Source organism: Arctopsyche grandis, chromosome 13, assembly GCF_051622035.1.
Source record: "Arctopsyche grandis isolate Sample6627 chromosome 13, ASM5162203v2, whole genome shotgun sequence".
Taxonomy (NCBI): domain Eukaryota; kingdom Metazoa; phylum Arthropoda; class Insecta; order Trichoptera; family Hydropsychidae; genus Arctopsyche; species Arctopsyche grandis.
The window spans coordinates 17,823,263-17,845,587 of record NC_135367.1 but is presented as its reverse complement, the minus strand read 5'-3'; the positions used below and the strand labels follow the sequence as shown (position 1 = coordinate 17,845,587).

The window sequence follows — 22,325 nt, the reverse complement described above, 5'->3', positions numbered from 1 at the left end:
ATAATATATATCAGTGGCATGCGGTGAAATTATCTCTCTTTTTATCATACAGCCTTGTTTAATGTGCACGCGCAGGATACGGGAGAAAAAGCCTGTTCCTGTTGTATCCTGCTCGCGCAAATTAAGTGAGGATGTACCACGGGGGGGAGAGAGTTTTAACGCACGCCACTGATATATATACATATATACTAACCGTTTTTCGAATATTTTTAACTTTTTCACTTCGACTTCTTCACGGTCACCCCCTTCAGTTATATACTCACCTTTAGCAAAATGTGCATTATTCAATTATTTTAATATAATATAAAGGTAAAAAGGATAATATAAAGAAATAAAAATACTATATAAATAAATATAATATATTAGAAATTTAAAAATATATATTTTTTATTACAATAAATCATGAATATAACAAAATATGTATGACCTATTTTCAACTACCTAAATTAAAAAAATATTTTTATTACTTTCATAGTAATACTGAGATTTAATTCAACGATTTTTAATAAAGTTTTCAGTTGCAAAATATTAAAACTTATAAAATGTTTTAATCGCAAAACTGTTAAAAAAAAAAAATGTTTCGAGCAATGCGATGTGGCAAAAAAAAAATTACTATACATAGACGCTCTTCTGCAACAACGACTGGTTTCAAAATTTAAATTATTTTTTATTGTAATTTGACCAGGAAGGATTATATCTACCTGGTATTTTTTTTAATTAAAGTAAGACAAATTTAAAGAATTCTACTAGGATACCTAAGTTTGGACACGTTATATCTATGATAATCCCAAAGATAATGTGGCTAAACCAAGTTTCAGAAAATCAACTTTTTATGTTTCGTAGCATCGAGAAAATGTTGTTTGTGAAGAAACATATGTACATATGTATTAGGAGAACGCACATACATATTTTCATTTTAATTAATTATTCATTGACAGTATTTTGTAAGATATACATTATAAGAACAATGAAAGATTACTTTAATAATGTCGAAATAGTGTATGAATACAACGATGTAAAATAGCTATATAGCCCAAAGCTATGTATATATATATATATATATATATATATATATATATATATATATATATATATATATATATATATATATATATATATATTATTTATATATATATATATATATATATATATATATATATATATATATATACATATATAAATAATATATTGTTACTGAACAAAGGGGCAGTTGCAACCAAGTACAAGATGTTTAAAATGCGCTGTGACTACGATTCACAACAAACGTCGGTAAGAGATTATAGTATACGTCTTACATTACGAGAAATATGTAATGTAAAATTCTCCAGTCCATGCAGAAAAATACTTTTTTCTTTGGGCATGTGGAAAGAATGAGGAGTCTGGAGAAGCTGGTAATAAAAAAGATAGTGGGGTGGAAGCCGTATCGGCCAGATAAATAAGTTTCTAAGCCCGCTTTAAAGGTCACGGAATTAGACCCTTAAAGCCCTCAACATGAGGCCACCGCCCCCCCGACGAATACAGTCCAAGAGACCCTTTCGTCGGAGAACGAGACGGTTGTTCATGAATATCGCACAAGAACAACCGCACATCACTGTTCTAATAAAAAAAACCACACTGTACATAACCAAGTACAAAATTAACAACAACGCATGAACACATAAAGCGCGCATGCGGTAAGATATTGAGATTTTCCCTGGCTTATCGGGAAATTCTCAACCAATTATTGTTAGTGTTATATATATATTAGCGATATTTGTTTGAGAATATCATTACTATGAGTACGCTTTTAAACACCTTTGTCTATAATAGACAAACTTTCGAGAGTCAGCTGTGGGTAGAGGACGATATCGAAGACCTCTTCACCATTATTTCAATAATGCAAAATACAAACTCCGATCCATCAGATCTAGAACACCTTGTCCAAACTCTAAATCCACTTAATATAGATAAATAAGTTAACGGAATCTTCCTTTTTAAAAACAAATTGACCCAATGTCGAATGGATGCAAATTTTGCACCAAGTGGGGTCAAGATGATAATTGGCTGACAATCGACGCGATTAGTAGGTCAACTGAGCTGTTAAGACTGGTCACTATGTAAATGACTACCTCAAAAAGACTGTAAAACCGTAAAAACAAGATGCCAACGGTCTGGACTGGACAGACCGAGGAAGCCAAAGATGAGCTCGCCGATGCAACCTTGCTGGTTTACCCAAACCCAAAAAAAAGTCCGATAATAACACGACAAAACAAAATGTTCAGGAGCGACTTACATGAGGCCCACAAATTCAAAATAATCAGGGAATATAATTGACGCGAGGAAGAACTCGTAAACATGTATTTGAAATTCAATTCCAAGACTTTCTACAAAAAATTGCCGATCTTTTAATGTATTCCGAAGTAAATCATATCGGTAAAAATATAGCAGGCGTAAGACGTAAATCTCACACTGCTGCAATTAAAATATGAAATGATAGGAAATGTAATAAGAACATTATAGAAGAACCCTTTGAAAAATCGAACGTAGGAGTGATTGGACAAAAACAGCGTTTAGAATATATTTCCCAAGAAGAAAAAAATAGAGAATGTCACCTATACATACTTAGCCAGATTTGGCAAAAATTGATGACTTACATATGTACTTATGATGAATAGAACATTATAGAAGAACAGATAAATTTATAGATATGGAGTCGATATAAACGATCGGAGCTTCAATTTTATAATTTATGGATTGTTTCCAAAGCACTATAAGGTCTTCAAGCTAAAGTGGAAAATTATAGAAGAACAGATAAATTCATAGACATGGAGGCGATAAAACGATCGGAGCTTCAATTTTATAATTTATGGATTGTTTTCAAAGCACTATAAAGTCTTCAAGCTAAAGTTGAAAAGCCAATTGAAGAATCTAACACAAGAGTGATTGGACGGAAACAGCAAGAGAAAAAAGTGAAAGTGTCACCGCTACTTAGACGGACAGACAGATAAGTATGACTTATGTATATATGTACTAAGAGGAAGTAGTAATTTTGTGTCGATAAAACTTTGGTAGTTTGAAATGAACGATAAAATACATATAAGCCGAACGAAGAGAATAACTAAACGGTAATATGTAAAAAAAGGAATCAAACCGATCGAGCACACAAAAATTTGTCAAATATTTAGAAGATAGAAACTCAGAATATGCTGGTAGGAATGAATAAATATTCGTATAAAAACTAGAACTTACTATTACCCTTGTGATGCAATATTTTCAATGGAAACTTGCCCATATGAATATGCGTGCTATTTTGATGGATTTTCAAAAGCCTTCCAATATGGTTAATTAACTTACTAATTCGTAAGCTGTTTATATTCGGCATTCATGACAATTTGCTTAGATGGCTATTATCTTATGTTAATATGCTATCCTGTCAACTAGTCACTATTAACGATGAGAATGAATAAAACAACACAATGACATAACGAGCACACAAGCATTTGTACAGTATTTAGAAGACTGTATATCTGAATTCTTTGGGAAGATCGAAGGAATATTCGGATTTGAACGGAGTTCATTACTACTACCGTCATACTGATTTCAAATTTTCTATGAAAGAAATACCACTTCGGTATTGCCGTGGTAGATTTGAGACTTATTGTGAGAACAGAATTATCCAATTAGGATCGCTCAATGCAGTGACTGATGCATTATCTTAATCGGCAGAGGAATTGGAGATTGAAACTCATTTTGCTGAAAACACAAAAATTCCTTTCAGGACGCATTGATATCAAACTATCAATGAATAAAATCGAAAGGAATGAAGAAATAATCTAGAATAAATCCATTGACAAATTTAGTATATTTTATGTCAACTGAATTAAATTCAACTTTGCATAAAAATCGAGAAAGTGGATTAGAAAATTGTTTCGGCTTGCCGAAGATAGAGAAGATATTGCACAGACTGTGAATAATGTATGTCCGTGGAAATCGCCTACTTCCGAACACGGATACAGCACAAGAAAAAGAAGAAGGTTAGAAGTGATATAAAAAATATTAACAAAATTAGGGTGTCAACATAGCGAGAAATGTAAAATTTCTTGCCACAAAAAATTAATGTGGATGACTGAAAATGTTTCGACCAATTTTATAATTTAAATACACTAGTGGATATTTTTATTTTTATAATTTCATTCCGGCCTAATTATTTCACTTTTACCTCCTCTCAATGCTTATTGCTTCAAGGGTTAGATTATTGTAACGAGTGGTGACAATAACAAGTATTCAAGTTTTAATTGTATGCCACATTAATACATATATTAAGTATAATGTACATTAAAAACATAAAACACGTTAAAATATAAGTTAGTTTCACAAATGGAAATTCTGAAAATGACAAATAATTACTAATAATCCCTTTTAGCCTTTAAAATGTCCAAACTTTATTATTTCTAGACACTATCAAAATTTCGTCGCCACTATTCTTCATATTACACATTATGTGCGTTTTTATGAAAATTTCTAATATAATGGAGCATTTAAATGCTGATCTTACGTAACGACGTAAAAAAAGAAGAATAAGTAGTATTCAATGGAACTGGAACGATATCTTCAAAAATATATACCCGATATGAGCTGATTGTCATTATCATAAACTCCAAAATATATAAAATAATGGAGCACTCAAATGTTGATCCTACGTAACAACGTAAAGAAAAGCAGAATACGTATTCAATGGAACTGAAACGCCCTCATCTGAGAAACTTGACAATGAATTGATGGTCATTATCATGAACTATAGAAATTTATAAAACGATGGAGCACTCAAATTTTGGTCTTACGTAACAACGCAAATAAAAAGAATAAGTCGTATTCAATGGAACTGGAACCCATCTAAAGAATTTACTATTGAGCTGATTGTCATTATCATGAACTCCAAAATTTGTTGTGTTCAATTTTGGTTCACAATCATCAAAATTGTAATTCGTCAATTCTACTAACAAATACAACATTTGCTTCAAAATTTCGCCTCTAACCGTAACAATTGAAACAACGCAATTAAATTTAATTTTCCAGAAGTAATTTTGTCCAAAAATAAGATAAGGTTTTATATGTACATAATTATATTTACCAGACAGTCGCCATTAAAATTTTTGTCACAGTTATCGAATATTTGGAAAATAGATCTATTACAAATGTCACCAAGATCCCTTTCAAGAGGAGTCTTCTTTTTCCTAGCTCTATATGAAGCCGAGATGTAGACAACGAAGGCAGCAGATATATGAAGAATTGATGCTTTCGAGATGTGGTGTTGGAGGTGCATGCTAAGAATCCCATGGACTCCCATCGAGGAAATCACCACTAAAAACCGACTGTCCACACGGATTGGAGACAAAATTTTCAGACATTCGGTCACGGAAAGTTGGTTGTGGTCGGTGGTGTGGAGGGAAGAAGAGGAAGAGGAAGAGCTCCAGACTCTTTTATAGTGACAGTCCTTCTTGTGGCTGAATCCAGAAATAAATGGAAACAGCTGATCAGGCAAAAAAATTCATGATCACGATCCTCAAGAAATGAGTCTACGAATGAAATCACTTTCATAGTGCAAACAGAATTGCACAATTTCCGGCTCTTCTGTAGAGTGAGGGATGACCTCGTCATCACTAGATGTCATTTTTAAATTAAAGTGGTCCCTTCAGCTTCTCTTCGATTTAGATTCGTGATTGAGGAATTGCATTCAATGTCCACCCAAACAGGTAATGATGGCAAATACCATACAAATCCAAATGAAACGGCATGTAGTTACATCTGAAAGAGTTAGTTTTACATGTTACATGTTAGTTTCAAAAGTAATCTATTACAGGTTATCAGAAAATGCATAAATTTTACAACGATATAAAAAATTAATAAATAAGATAAATTTGATAAATATCGGTGTTATATATGTATGTAGCATATCATTGTATTAATAATACCGGATCATTTGAAAAAGTTTTAGTTTTAATTGTTACAATGAAATTTCGTTAATAATTGGCACCATAAAGCTAAATAAAGGTGGGTATACTCAAAATGTACACGTAACAATAAGATACTTATGTATATATATATGTAGAGTAACCATACGTCCCGTTTCGGCCAGGATATTCCCATTTTTTTTTATATGCTTTGCATTCGTCCATTCGCAATTTCTTACAAACCTCTTTTTAGTTTCAAAAAATTTGCCTCTTATCCGATCGTTTTTTGTCATATTTTCCCAAATGCAAATATTGTTATAAAAATGTACATTTACATACAATATATAAATTTTATGTAAAGTAACATTTAAATATTTTGTTACGTGATTCATTTTATGTTTCTGAAAAAAATTGCTTTGCACTATTATTTTCTTCATAATTATTTTTAAATAGATGAAAAATACAATATTATATTGTATTTATTTTATTCTTTTAAAGAAATGTACGTTGTTGTAAAAATTATACGAAATTAATAAAAGAAGAAATGAAAAATTTCAGTTGCACTTAATTTTTGCAATTAAAATAAACCGAGAATATCTTTTTGGAAAATTTTTTTATTGTTTTTATTTTCCTTGTACGCAACAATTGTTCATTCCGGAAAAAATATATTATTCATTAACAATATCAATGGCTATTTGTGGAAAAAAATTAAAAGATTTTTTTACGTTCAACACATTATTTTTATATGGTAGGGGGGGGGGGGGGGGCAATTCTTTTGCGTCCTATTTTGAATCCTGGTAAAAATGGTCACCCTACTTATACACAGACTTATATAGTTGAAAAACTAAAGGATAAGGAATTGATCAATTTGATGAACATCTAATTCCATCAAATAAAATCTAATTCCATCAAATAAAATCTCAGATAAGTATGTAACAATAATAGCGTTTTTTCGATGGCAACCATGAACCGTTTCATTTGAATATTATTCAAATACTGATTGACGGGCTTCGAAACGGACGCGGGAAATCAATTATTACGTAGTGTAATTATAAATTTAAAAAATGGTCTCACCTTTGGTAATGGATAGAACGTTGTCAGGTCCAAATAAGTTAGGAGTTTCGACTTTTATATACATCTAGACTCGGCGACGCACTGTAGAATAATGCCTGGCATCGCAATACACGTTATGAGGATATGCGATCAAGTATTATATGTTGCAAACGGAGAGCAATTTGAATTTTCCCGCTCTCGTCTGCATCCGCCGCCATGCCTTTACCATTTGGCGGTGAATGTGCAGCTACTAGCTGTAATTCGCAAATTTCGGTTATAAAATTATAATTACCGACCAACATAAATGTATATTTTCAAATACTTAAGTCAAATAATTTTAAATACATTCTTATGTTCTCTGAATTTACTTACATTCTTTCTATGAATAAATCAGAGTTGGGATGTTACCATACATATTTCGGTTATTATTTTTTTCTAGAACGCATACAATGTGAAGGAAAAATTATAGTTGGTGGCAATTTGGATGAATATGATAAAATAATGCTAATAATATGTACATACATATATGTATTTCTATCTGTGAATAATGAATGGGAGATAAGCATCGATAGCTCAGAGGATACTAGGTATTGTCCATTCGATGTAGAATGACACTATGTAATTTAATAGCAAAAATTCGTTTATTTTATCGAGGTAAACCAGTTATCAATAGAATTTTTGTTATTAATCCACAAGAATAGTCGAAATATGATTTTTCTAAGTGGAATTTAATTCTCATATAAAGACAATTAAATATAATATGCCTATTAATTCAATTCAGATTCGTGTAAATACTAGTACGAGTTTTTAGCTCGCAATTTTACCGATTTAAAATTCAGCACACTTCCAATTAACCATTTTAAACAAAAACAAATGATAGTGTGGCTAGACCACTATCCCAATAAATATGTTTCAATAGAAAATACTCAATATATAAAATAGTATTAACAGTGGGAAAAAATCCCAAGTGAAAATTCGTACTTAGATTTGAAAGCTGAAAATTACTAAAAATGAAAGATAAAATACCCGACTATAGATGCCAATATACATTTTGAACAGAAAATTGACAGATTTTGAGACATCGACCGAACAACACTAAGATATAGAAAAATTGCGCGACTTAAAAAACACATCTCGAGCCGATCAACATTTTTTATTACCAGATTCGTGTTCATTGGGCATATGTAGGTAGATCTATAACAAAAGTCATATCTCGTCTCTGAACCATTTTTCGAGTCGAACAGTGCTATTAACTGCTTCAGTTGGTCGCGACTCCGTAACCGAGGAAGCGGTGCAACAGGTGAAAAGAGATATGACAAATGTCAATGGCACCATCCAGTGAGTTTAAGAAACGAAGGTCTCAAGGAATGGGAGAATTAAAATATGCCACATTTCTTGTCTGTGGAATATAAAATAGGGGACGATGACAGGTTTAAATAAAACTTTTCGGGGCACGAAGGATAATCTCCGACAGAATACTGACATGAGATAAAAGGTTCAGTGGTTACTAGTCAAATGTGAACCGGTAACATTGTAATCGGTCGCTCTAGATCGGTCACATGTCGTTACCCGTCACACTAAAACTGGTCGCAAGAAAACTGGTCACACCCAAAAATTGGACACAAGAAAACTGGTCACACCCGAAAATTGATCACGAAAAAACTGGTCACACCCAAAAATGCGATCAATTTTTAATTTTTGGGTGTGACCAGTTTTCTTGCGACCAGTTTTAGTGTGACGGGTGACGACGTGTGACCGATCTAGAGAGACCAGTTATCCTGTTACCGGTTCACATATGACTAGTAGTCTGTTTACCGAGATAAAACCTCTAAAAATAGAAAACAGGAACTTATGGCAACTGGATATGGAAAATTTCGCAGATATCGGTAGTGTGGACGTAGCCATTGAGGTCTGTTCATACTTAACAGCACTGCACGACTCCGTTTCAAATATGTCATTTTATTTCATTTCTATTCATATCTACACGTCGCGGTCACGTCACGCTTACAGCAATTTGGCCTACTTATACATTACAGGCCATGACGATACGGCGCAATATTGCTTACGTCGTATTGTCGAGTACTTACAATATGAATGCATACACGTGCATTCGTAGCTACGCGTCAGAATACAAGTCAGCAAAAATGTTTCGACGTTTATCCAACGAAAAATTATGTATAATCGCGCTGTTGTTGGAAGAAGAAGCTCAAGAAGGCAATAAAAAAGTACGGAGGCGTTTTGATGTGCATCCCATGTTAAAAAATAGAAAAACCGAAGGAGAGTTTTGGACACTGTATAAGGAGCTTGTGGATGATGGACAAAATTTTTTTAAATATTTGCGCCAAAACCATGTCGAAAGATTGAACAGCTGTCAACTGTCACTATCGATAATTGCTCCAAAACAGCAAAGCAGCAGACTCATGGCACGTAATTCGCGTGTATATTTCCACGATGGCCAAAAAAACGGATACGATACGTTGACGGATGTTGCTGTAAGGTATGAACAGGAAATGTCGAGTACTGCTGTAAGCCTGCCGTGACGTAAACGTGACGGTTGGTATGAATATACCCATAGAAAATGTACCAAAGAATACTTTTCGTACGGCCGGATACCTGCTGAAGTCAGTACGTGCTGACTAGGTATGAACATACCTTTGAGTTTATATAAATCTATATGCAGATACAGTGTATTCCTACATAAATAAATAAATAAATAATGTTTTCATCCCGTTAAAAAATAATTATATTTATTCCCAGAATTCATATTCTTCATACGCGGTTGAGATTCGCGAAGAGCTACGTCTGGACAGTATTACTACACGGATGTGAGACGTCACACCCAAAAATTGGACACAAGAAAACTGGTCACACCCGAAAATTGATCACGAAAAAACTGGTCACACCCAAAAATGCGATCAATTTTTAATTTTTGGGTGTGACCAGTTTTCTTGCGACCAGTTTTAGTGTGACGGGTGACGACGTGTGACCGATCTAGAGAGACCAGTTATCCTGTTACCGGTTCACATATGACTAGTAGTCTGTTTACCGAGATAAAACCTCTAAAAATAGAAAACAGGAACTTATGGCAACTGGATATGGAAAATTTCGCAGATATCGGTAGTGTGGACGTAGCCATTGAGGTCTGTTCATACTTAACAGCACTGCACGACTCCGTTTCAAATATGTCATTTTATTTCATTTCTATTCATATCTACACGTCGCGGTCACGTCACGCTTACAGCAATTTGGCCTACTTATACATTACAGGCCATGACGATACGGCGCAATATTGCTTACGTCGTATTGTCGAGTACTTACAATATGAATGCATACACGTGCATTCGTAGCTACGCGTCAGAATACAAGTCAGCAAAAATGTTTCGACGTTTATCCAACGAAAAATTATGTATAATCGCGCTGTTGTTGGAAGAAGAAGCTCAATAAGGCAATAAAAAAGCACGGAGGCGTTTTGATGTGCATCCCATGTTAAAAAATAGAAAAACCGAAGGAGAGTTTTGGACACTGTATAAGGAGCTTGTGGATGATGGACAAATTTTTTTTAAATATTTGCGCCAAAACCATGTCGAAAGATTGAACAGCTGTCAACTGTCACTATCGATAATTGCTCCAAAACAGCAAAGCAGCAGACTCATGGCACGTAATTCGCGTGTATATTTCCACGATGGCCAAAAAAACGGATACGATACGTTGACGGATGTTGCTGTAAGGTATGAACAGGAAATGTCGAGTACTGCTGTAAGCCTGCCGTGACGTAAACGTGACGGTTGGTATGAATATACCCATAGAAAATGTACCAAAGAATACAATTCGTACGGCCGGATACCTGCTGAAGTCAGTACGTGCTGACTAGGTATGAACATACCTTTGAGTTTATATAAATCTATATGCAGATACAGTGTATTCCTACATAAATAAATAAATAAATAATGTTTTCATCCCGTTAAAAAATAATTATATTTATTCCCAGAATTCATATTCTTCATACGCGGTTGAGATTCGCGAAGAGCTACGTCTGGACAGTATTACTACACGGATGTGAGACGTGGACTCTGAAAACCAAGATGATCAGCCGCATTGAAGCTTTTGAGATGTGGGTCTATAGGCGTATGCTGAAGATTCCGTGGACCAAAAAGATATCAAACGAAGCTGTCCTCGGCATGATGGGGAGAGGCAGGGAACTTGTTTCTGTCATCAAACGGAGAAAGATGGAGTACCTCGGACACATGATACGGGGTCCAAAATACGAATTTCTCCGTTTGATAACCATGGGGAAAATAGAAGGAAAAAAATGGATTGGCAGGAAAAAGTTATCTTGGCTTCGAAAAACATGCGCATGTGGACCGATATGAGCGCCGAAGAACTGTTCCGAGCCGCTGAAGACCGATGCGGATATATTCAAATAATCGACGAGGTGGTCGCCAACGTCCGGATGCGGACAAGGCATTAACAAGAAGAAGAATTCCCAGAAAAATAAAAATCAAATCTTTCAGCTCGGCCTCTGGAGTGATTATATATTTTCAATCCATTCATCCTCTAGTCGTAGACTCATAGTGAGTGAGAAATGAGAAGTGAGTCTGATTGCGGGTGCTAGTGTTGGCGAGTGTGCGAGTGTGTTGGCGTTGACGTAGGCGTTGGCAGCCGTGGCAGATTAGTGTCGGAACGTCGGCACTCGGCGAATGCCGGCCGGCGCGAGGTTATGTCAGGTGGCGGGGCGGCGGCGGTGGCGGCGGGGCGGGGAATGCGCCCTCTAGTGGTGTGGGTGTGCGTGGCGGCGCTGTGCGGGGGCGCGGGCGCGGGCGCGGGCGCGGGGGGCAGCGGTGGAGCCGGGGGGGCGGGTGGTCCGCTAGAAGTGGTGTTCGCGGTGAACGCGGGCGGGGAGGCGCAGGTGGGGGCGCACGGGGTGAGATACGCGCGCGACCCTCTGACGGGGCGCGTGGGCGTCGCGTCGGACTACGGGCGGCGGCTGGCGGCCATCTCGCGCGCGCCGCCCGACGACCGCCCGCTCTACCAGACGGAGCGCTACCACCGCGCCACCTTCGGCTACGACATTCCGGCCGCGCACGACGGCGACTACGTGCTCGTCCTCAAGTTCTCCGAAGTCTACTTCGACGCGCCCGACATGAAGGTACACCAACACCACCACCACCACCAACCGTCCACCTGCTCAGAATAACAAAACAAACGAATCCCTATTACATTTTCAAATATCTCGAGTGCTAATACAGAGTACCACACACACACACACACACACACACACACACACACATGCATATAATGACCTGATTTCAACTGTTTAGCCCGACAGATTTGTCAAATATCAAACCTCTCCTCAATCCGTTCTAAACGCAAGAAAAAAAAAATGTCCATACTGATATTCAATATTCATATACATTTCGGGGTAAAAGGGAAGATGAACGTCAACGGCTGTCAGTGGTTGTTCAGTGTGTGTATTTGACGTATGGACGCCACGCCAGTGTTACCAGTGCAAAAGAAAATGAAAAGAAAATCTGATTTGTTTTTATCTAAATATATGAATTCTATCAATCTTAAATGTTAATAATGTGTAATGAATATAATCGTTTGAAATTGTAAATATTGTATACATAGGTACGTATAATAATAGTGAAAAATTAATTCAAGCCATTTTCTTTTGCACTGGCACACAACAGCCACTGACTGCTGGTCGTCGTTTATCTCGGGTTTAACCCCCCCCCCCCAATTTATACAAAAAAATTTATGTCTGCCAACATAAAAATAAAAGTAGCATAAAATAAGTAAACCAACTGCTTGCAATAAATTCAAAATGTATTTAATTACTACTAGCTTCGCTCAGTATTTGTAATATAAACAGCTCAAACATGGCGAACCTAATAGTAAATATTCATTTGTTTTTTTATTAAATTTATTTGAATCGAAAAAAGAAATCGACTCCTCATCATAGAAATTTTGACTTGTTTACGAAGTTCCCAACCAATGTTACTTACATACAAAGTCTATTTCGAAATTATATATTATTAGATTTATAACTATCCACGTTTAATTAATAAATACTACTTTTCATCAGGTCTTGTACGAAATTAAAAATTTTACTATATTGTATTAAAAATATCATAACAAATTGTACATAAATCGTTGTATCATCAACATTAATATCTAACCATTCTACAATATATGTATATATAATTCTACAAAATATAATATCTATACAAAACATACTATCTAAAAATCTTAACATATTCCATTTATTACTCTTAATAACATATAATTTCACACATATGTATAATTTTCACATAACAGATGAAAATCTTTTTAATATAATGATAGAATATGTACATTCAGCTCAATAGAATGTTCAATAACACTAATGATAATGGGAATTGAATGATATGTAGATGCTCATTTATGAATAATATCATTAAAATGACTTCGATCATTAATTTTAAATATGTACATACATTTTTTTTTATTGTATACATATATAACATAGATTTTTGAAAAAATAAAGTTCACTAATTTAATTATATAAATTTTTTTTTTTTTTCATTAATATGACAATTAAAACTTAAGTATTGAGTTATCAGCAAAATGGGTATACGTAAAATTGATTTGATTAACTTTCCAAATTGTTTTCAATATATTTTAAATAATTAATTATACTATATTTTATTATCAATTTATTGCCAATTCAATTGTAGGAAAAACCCTATTATCCATAATTCAGAATTACAAAAAATATTTGTCATCAAACGACAAAAAATAATTTACAAACATCTTAGTTTTTGTTAAAATATTTTCAATATACATGCTTACTTTGTTGTTTTTGAATTCTATAACAATAAGTCGTCACACTTTCATATATGAATAATTTTTGAAACTTTTTTGCCCTTGAACATTTTAAAATATTAGTTGTTATGTAATAATCACAAAAATATTCATTTAACTCTCTTCACTGTTACAGGTCTTCGATGTGGTGCTTAACGGAGATCACACAGTCGTCGCTGATCTCGATATATATGAGCGGGTGGGTCGCGGCGTTGCACACGACGAATACGTACAGTACAGCGTACGCGACGGCAAGCTCTACTGCGACGAGGAGGAATCCGACATACGGAACGGCAAGATACGCGTCGAGTTCATCAAGGGCTACCGAGACAACCCCAAAATCAATGCCCTGTACGTGGTGCGGGGCAAGCTGGAGGACGTACCCAAGCTGCCGCCCCTGCCTCCGGATCCCGACCCGGAAGACTCGAGGGAGGAGCCCGACGAGAAGGTGTCCAAATCGCGACGGCCGAGCGGGCCCAAGCAGCCCGATCCATATCTCATGGACGACTCCTCAGTCATGCTGCCAGTTTTCATCGCCATCGGCGCATTCATACCCTTCCTGTTTTGCCTTTGCAAACTGTGACAGACGGTGATTTTATATTTTGTATACAAATGTTTTTGTCGTTTGTGCAATTCCTCCTTTTGTCGTGATTCGGTACTGCGGTTTTATTTGTTTGCATGTTAAGAGCTCTGTACTATTTACTTTTGCATTTATTAGTTTATGTTTTTGTGCCACTGAGAATATTATTATATATATAAATAAAATAGACAGGCACATTTTGATTGTGTGTTTTGATGTTTTTATTGTACATTCAAACAGTGAATAATATTTGCACAAAATGAAAATACCATTGTATTGTAATGTGAAAACAATTATCTGAATATTTACATATTTATAATGAATACCCTGTTTGTTATCGTTTTAAGTATCGATGAATGTAATTTTCATTTTGTATTGAATGAAATTGAATTGGCAGATTTTTAAATGCAATAGTGAATGCACAAAGAACATACATATTATGTACGTTAAATATAATTGTCTTATACTCGTGCATTTATATTCTACAATTCTGGAATTTGTAGTGAATTTTCAAATTTTTAACGAATATTTTTGGATGAATAATACAACAGTCGAGTAATATAAACATTGGCAATTGAATTAGTAATTCCAAAATGTCTTTTCCATTGATTTTTCCATGTCTACTTGTACCGCAGGCTACATAGTGTAAAATCGTGATTTTATAGCACATAGCGTAATTTATTATATTTTATATTTTATTTTCGATCATGGTTGTGTTAAAACTATATTTGAACGTTTTGTGTTTTCTTAAAGACGCACAAAATACTAATAATTTAAGTCGTGACAAGTTAAATGCAAAAAATTATTTGATTTTATAGCGTGTGGAATTCTATAAGTTTTGTTTTATATGTTTTTATATGAAAGCTGACTGATTTATTTATTCTGCTGCAATAAGTGCGTTTTTTATGCAAATAATAAGATAGATAAGATAATGTAACAATTTTGTGTGTAAGAGTTATGTTTATCTTTTCCCGTTTTTTTTTTTTGTTATATTAAATATTTTTCCTATAAAATTTTTGATGCTTTTTATTTGTCCTTAAAAATGTGACTAAAATATTCGTAATTGTTGATACAAGTTGACATTATCCAAATCATTCGTCTTTACGTAACCACATGTTTGTGATTAGTGTTTTTAATTATTTTATGCATATTTTTGCCAAACTATTTGAACAGTTTTTTTAAACATTGAATACGAAGAAATGGATGTCGATAAACCAAGATGAGAAAAATTGCTGTTATTCAATTGAAATTCCAATAATCAGCCAACAAGTGCACTAATCTAAGCCGAAAATTCAATCACCAAGAATGAATTCACTGATGACGGGCTGAAAACCAGACTGGTACAAGTGAAAATTTTAAAAAAGCTGGTTTAAGTGCTAAAATAATAGCATTTCATATATGGTATTATTTTAGCACTAAAACCAGATTTTTTTTTTAAATGTCACTTGTACCAGTCTGGTTTTCAGCCCGTCATATGAGATTGATAAAAATTTTCCTGGATTTTGTCAGACACTAAAATATTTAAATGTAAATATTACATTTTCACTTATTGGTATTTGAGACGTTGATGGTGACGACTACTTGAAATTTCCAATCAGATCTGATCATTTTGATTCGCCAGTTCTAAGTTTTCAAAAAAATGGTTTTTGTTTCATTTTATGCCATCTGTTGTCAATGAGAAATTTTTGATTGATGAGCTATGTTTATGTTACAATCCAAGTGTTCATTCATGAACATACTAGTTGGTTCATGCATTATCTACAAATAGACCAGGTGTCAAGTATTTGAAATGGGAAATCCCATGGAAACTGCATTAATTCATGAAACATTGCCATAATTCCCATTTATGGTAATATTAAAAATATTGCAACCCAAGTTAAGCATATGTACATATGTACATATATGGGTAAACGGATTATTCCGCAAAAAGTGATTTCGCGCAAATCACTAAAATCTCGATTATGGAACATCTGGCACTCAAGTTCTCGTAAGCTCAATTTTTCTCGTGGTAAGCTTTCGATTGATGGAGTTTTTGGGTGCCAGATGTTCCGTGATCGAGATTTTATTGACTTATGCGAGATCGATTTTTGCGGAATAATCACCGAACCACACATATATATATATATATATATATATATATATATATATATATATATATATATATATATATATATATATATATGTGTACTGAGGATGGGATAAACAATTGAGAATATTTAAACTTATATGTACCTACATAATAGTTCGTGCATGAACAAACTAGTACGTTCATTGTTCATATACGAACGAAATGTACACTTGGACTGTACATATACACGATGTTTACACAATATTTTGAAATATTTTCAATATTAGCTATCGACACATTGATAAAATTGGGTAATTTCAAATGCCGATCAAAGGTTTAAATTTTTTTCATACTCTGCAAGATTTTTTTTTTATTTTTTACATATTATTTAACATAAAACTTAAATATAAGTGAAATGATTCATTGACTTATATTCTTTTGTCTTGCTGGTGGCGTTCGTTGTGACATTTGTATTAATTTTCTCAACCTGAAACAAAATTAAAATGCGTAACTTTACGAAGGATTGAAGTATAATATAATATGTATATACATATATTGGGATATATTTCTGGAGGTAAACGGACTATTTCGCACATTGTGATAGCGCACACGACAATACGGAATATCTGGAGTTCGAATTCTCGGTAGTATGATAGTTCGCGTGTGTAGCTCTCGATGAATGGAATTTTTAGGTGCCAGACGTTCCGTGATCGAGGTTTAAAGTGACGTGCGCGAGATCGCTTTGTGCGGAATATTCACCGAACCATTTCTGGATATGCATTTGGGAATGCTTAATCACTTACAAACTTTGTTGCTGTGGTTTCCTTACTCTTTGTCTGCAATTTCCATGCCGATCCTTAACAAACCCCTCTATACAATTCGCCTGTTTGACTTTAGCTGTGGTGGTCAATGGCACTGCTGTTGTTGTAGGACTTGTTGTAGGTTTTGCATTATCTGATAATATTTGAACAGGCGTCAAAACAATCTGTACTGGTATATCTTGATTGTCTGGCTTCCGTGTCGGTTTTGAGATATTTGGCGATTCTGTTCCGTTTGTGTTTGATTCCGTCGCATTTTTACTGTCAATAGTCGCATTTTTGTTATCAATAGTCGCATTGTTACTATCAATAGTCGCATTTTTGTTATCAACTGTCGAATTTGAAGTGGTGGGCGATTTGGAAGTCGTCGTTTGTGGATTTGGTGGTGTTATTTCCACTACTTTTTCTGTTGTAGTACTAGAATCGTCTACTGTCGTATTCGATGTTATAGTTGATTGTGTCGTAGTACTCTTCGTCTTATTGGTTTCACCAGGAGATGGTTTTATGGTCATTTCAGAATAGTCATAATTGTAATCATAGTCCTGAAACAAAGGAGATATATTTTGTGATTATTGTTGTTAAATATTATTGAAAATTAAATGTAATATCTGCAGGATTCTTGTAGACAGTTGGCAATCGCTTTTTTATAGTATTTATACCGTTGGTTTTACTGTTATATAATACTGTTTTATTTTTACGGTGGTAAAATATTTGCAGATCCACAACTGGATATAGTAAATTAGCATAACTGGATCAGGAACCAGACATGAAATTCGTTCTCCTTCATATCTACATATGTATGTATGTACGTACATTAATAATATACGTACGAATATTTGCCTGCTTTTAATTCATTATGAATTTTACTGAAGACGATTTTTTTTAGTCTGAATTGGTTCACAATTTAAATATTTATCACGCTAACACTAAGCCTAATATAAGGTTAAATTTTTAACAAAAATTATTAGGGCAAATTTAAAAAATTTGAATGTGACCAACCCATGACTTTATCTGTATGTATTTGAGGAATATAAGAAGGTCACAAAACAAAATTCGATAATTAAACATACATATCGGTTATGAGAGCATTTTCAATAAAAAATTGAGCGTAAATGTAGGGAAGCTTACACAAGGCAAAAGTTCTACTTCCGGTTGTCGGATTTTGTTCGAAATTTTTTTATCACTTAAAATTACTATAATTATTATACACATTAAATATTAAGAAAATAAAAAATAAAAAAAATGTCAAAATAAAATAATGAAATATTGTTTAAAAAAAAAATGCTACTTCCGGCTTACGCATTCTGACCAAAATCTTAACAGCTCTAAGTTAATGCATAAAAAATACAAATATAAATTTTCGGCTTGATACGGGGTGTGGAAAGAATTGTAGTCACAACATTTTTGACTTTTCTAAGAGGAAAATATCCCACTTCTGGTTTATTAAATTTAGTGATTTTTTTTTTATTTTCATCAAATTGATACAATAATTATACTTGAATTTATTTCTTGAAGAGCACAAGAGCACACATGTATAAGGGGTTGAAAAAAATTGAACAATAGTAAACTGTCACTTCCGGTTGACGGATGCTTACCAAATTTTATACATAACTTGGTATTATGCTTAAACTTCTAGATATGAAATTTCAGTTCAATAAACCAAAAAGTTTCTCAGAAAACAAATAAAAAACCTCGATTCTCTAGAGTAAAAGTACTATTCCGGTTCAGGTAAAAATATTCCAAAAAGATTAGGCTATAACATTTATAATTTCTATTTCAGTCTGATTTGGTTAGCGGTTTCGGAGATAATTGGATTCAAAAACTTAAAAAGAAGAGGACACCTATAAGGGGAGGTACAATTTCCGGTCAACTTAAAAATTTACGTCGTATCGATAAGAAGTTCAGTAATCGATACTAAGTTTCAGTTCGATAGGACAAACGAACGGTGTTCAATAAATCTCCAAAATACACAGACACACATATTTTTTCTAGATTATGAAAACGTGATCAGTGATCGATTCCGAGTTCGGATCAATCAAAATCTCGAGTTCTAATTTTTGCATGATCACAAAACTTCATCTATTGTTACCACGTACATAGATAAAGAGGAAGGAGGGAGGGGCACCCCCCAGATCTGGCCAGGTCAGGAACTTTGATTAAATATTATGAACCTTTATCAAATCAATTATTCGTCACTAAAAGTTTAGCCAGCAGAAACTTTAACAAGTTCAAAGATGTCGATCTGAAGCGGTTTCCAAAAAGGTCTTATAAAACACAAACTCGTTAACTTTTACCCCCCTCCCCTGTTTTGGATAAAGTTGTAATCACTAGAGGTAGGATAGTCACAGTGCTATCAATTGTTCGGCAAACCTTTAACAATGCATTTACAACCATTGCACAATACACGGCCCCCTCAGGCTCCGGTGACTAGTAATCACTAGTCACCTAGCCTGAGGGGGCCGTGTATTGTTCAAAGGTTGTAAATGCATTGTTAAAGGTTTGCCTAACAATGGATAGCACTGTGACTATCCTACCTCTAGTAATCACTATAATCCAGCGCGACCGTGCGCACCATTGTTTATTTTTATGGTGAACCTTTTTTTTGCTCTCTAGCTTTGTAGTTTGCCCTGTTTCCTGTAAAATAGCCCCAAAACGTCCTCTAAGACTAGTAATTACTAAGGATAGACAATCGAGTGCTATTTCCCAGGAAAGAGGGGTTGCCTATTTTCGATTTATATTGTCCTACAAAAAGCTAGAGAGCAAAAAATGGTCGACAATTGAAGTGAATTCCTCTTTCCTGGGAAATACAACCCGCGCGCCTATCCTTATTAATGACTAGAGGTAGGACCGGAAGCGTGTCGTTCTTTGTTGGTGAACCTTTTTTTGCACTCTAGCTTTGTAGTTTGCTCTATTTCCTGGAAAATAGACCCAAAATTTCCTGTTTCCTGGAAAAAGCACGCTTCTGGTCCTAGCTCTAGTAATGACCGGTCTTAGGACTATTGTTTAAAATAACAATAGTCCTCTCTATGTATAAGTGTTCAAAACAAGGGAGCAAAAAAGCATGGTTTTTTTAAGAAATTGACAATAGTGAAACTTTTTTTGTGTATGAAAAGCATCCATCGAACGCCAACCTCTGGTAATGACGTCCACGTTAATAAGTTTGCTTTAATATCATCAAAATGTTCGTGAAATATTAGTAGAAATTCAAAATGTATTTTAAAATTGTTTAAATCGTTCAAAATCTTTTTTAATAGACTTCATTTGTCACTAGCGAAAATTTTTAGTTCTTCTCTAAAATTAAAACGATAGATTAACCGATTATAGTAGATTAGTTCCGAAAATCAAATTAGAAAATTAAACCAGAGAACACGTTATATGTATGTATATGATTTATAGAACAACTCCCCAAGAATACATTTACCTTGCTAAAAATGATACTATTTTAAAAATAACTTTTGTATGATTATTTTAATCACATTTCGTATTATTGTTTTCCCTTCGACCCACAATTAAACTATAAAAGTACTTAAAAATAAATACTAAAAGTACGTATGTAATGGTATCCTGTCATCGAATGACCTACAATGAAATTCCGTTACTGCACTTGACCCAATAGGCGTTCTCAACTTGAATCGAAGATGCTTCGGAAAAGGACATGTATTATACATATGTAGATACAAGAAATAATGCAATGTTTACCTCAGAACCTCCGAGACCTCCACTCAAAAGCGCGATAATGCGAATATCCTTCAAACTAATGTGTATATTATAATCACCAGTCTGTCTCTGATCGTACGTGGAACCATTGCCAGGCAATGGCGAAGATTCGCACACGGTGTACAAAACCGATAGGCAAAGTAATATTTCGATAGCGTTTCTTAACATAATGATGGCGGTTCGCGTATCCGTTGGGGTCGAGTATCTCGCGTCGAATGCCACTCTTCCTGTACACTAACTGAACATTATGCATCTGGAACAACTCGTTTGGATTCTGAAGATTGTTTTTTGTGTTGTGAACAGTTATCTGGTAGCAACGGGTCGACAGCACAGGCTATTGGCCTGTTGGCATCGCATCGGGCCAAGGGAAATCCTACCGGTCTCTAGCCTTCACGAACATCCACATAAATCTGTATACCTATGATCGTAATTAATGATAGATACCCGGGTGCCACTATAGAATGTACGAACAGGAGATATTCTACCATTAAAAAATAGTCGAATATCTTATAATTGGAGAGAAAGATCAAATAAGATAAGTTAAACTAGAGCGCCAAATAAGATCCCTTAACAGACGACTGTTGAAGGACTTTGTAGGAGGAAAGAATTGATCTAGAATTGGTACACATTATTTTCTAGACGTACTTTAGAACCTTTGTTCTAAAGTGAAACTGTTACTAAACAAATAATTGCAATAATCTTATATATCGGGTACATTGATGGAACTTTCGTTCTAGTTTACTAGATTACTAATGCGAATGGTGAAATAAAATACGTCATCTTGGGATAAAGACACTTCGCACTAGGATAAAAATTTGACAGATCATATTCTCAGGACAATTTTATACATATATAGGGAGCAATTATTTCAAATGTTAAAACGGTTCGGTGATTATTGGTCACAAAGCGCTTGCCGAAAAGTCACTAAAATCTCTATAGCGGAACATCTGGCAGCCGAAAAGTCCATCATACTAATGATAACTATCATACTAGTGCCAAATATTCCGTATTCGCGATTTTCATGGCAAAAATTGTCTTTTGGGCGATGGCAATGTGACTAATAATCCAATTACCGTCAAAACAGTACGTGTTAGATTGACGAGATCAATTGTCTTTTAACTTTCAAGGTGACCAAATGTGACTAAAATGAATTCTCAATTAAAGTTGACGTATATATTTTTTTCCGAAAAGACTATTTTTACAAATCAAAATTTTACAAATTGTATATCATGTCACTTAATAAACTGCATAGCAGCGAAGTCTGTTATACATACATAAGATTTGTTTTTTATTTAATGCATTTATATATGTATGTA

The 22,325-nt window shown here is 34.3% G+C and overlaps 2 protein-coding genes across 2 annotated transcripts; one reads left to right on the top strand and one right to left on the bottom strand.

Annotated features, from left to right (window-relative positions):
• The first annotated feature begins 11,655 nt into the window (after window positions 1-11,655).
• Window positions 11,656-15,415, top strand: LOC143921748 (malectin-A). The gene is made up of 2 exons (XM_077445123.1): window positions 11,656-12,129; window positions 13,963-15,415. Exons 1-2 carry the CDS (start codon window positions 11,701-11,703, stop codon window positions 14,407-14,409), a joined length of 876 nt encoding a protein of 291 aa, XP_077301249.1. The 5' UTR covers window positions 11,656-11,700; the 3' UTR covers window positions 14,410-15,415.
• Window positions 15,416-16,804: 1,389 nt separating this feature from the next.
• Window positions 16,805-21,285, bottom strand: LOC143921237 (uncharacterized). The gene is made up of 3 exons (XM_077444446.1): window positions 20,992-21,285; window positions 17,278-17,834; window positions 16,805-16,961 (listed from the first exon to the last, which is right to left on the bottom strand). The coding sequence occupies exons 1-3, from the start codon at window positions 21,175-21,177 to the stop codon at window positions 16,895-16,897; spliced, it is 810 nt and encodes a 269-aa protein (XP_077300572.1). The 5' UTR covers window positions 21,178-21,285; the 3' UTR covers window positions 16,805-16,894.
• Between the last annotated feature and the right edge of the window lie 1,040 nt (window positions 21,286-22,325).

Bases quoted from the DNA above. Each gene is read 5' to 3' on its own strand.
- LOC143921748 (XM_077445123.1), top strand. From the start codon at position 11,701: ATGTCAGGTGGCGGGGCGGCGGCGGTGGCGGCGGGGCGGGGAATGCGC. The intron at 12,130-13,962 runs GTACACCAACAC...TCACTGTTACAG, and splicing joins TCGACGCGCCCGACATGAAG to GTCTTCGATGTGGTGCTTAA.
- LOC143921237 (XM_077444446.1), bottom strand. From the start codon at position 21,177: ATGTTAAGAAACGCTATCGAAATATTACTTTGCCTATCGGTTTTGTAC. The intron at 17,835-20,991 runs GTAAACATTGCA...CCTTTGTTTCAG, and splicing joins GAGGTCTCGGAGGTTCTGAG to GACTATGATTACAATTATGA. The intron at 16,962-17,277 runs GTAAGTGATTAA...ATTTTGTTTCAG, and splicing joins AAACCACAGCAACAAAGTTT to GTTGAGAAAATTAATACAAA.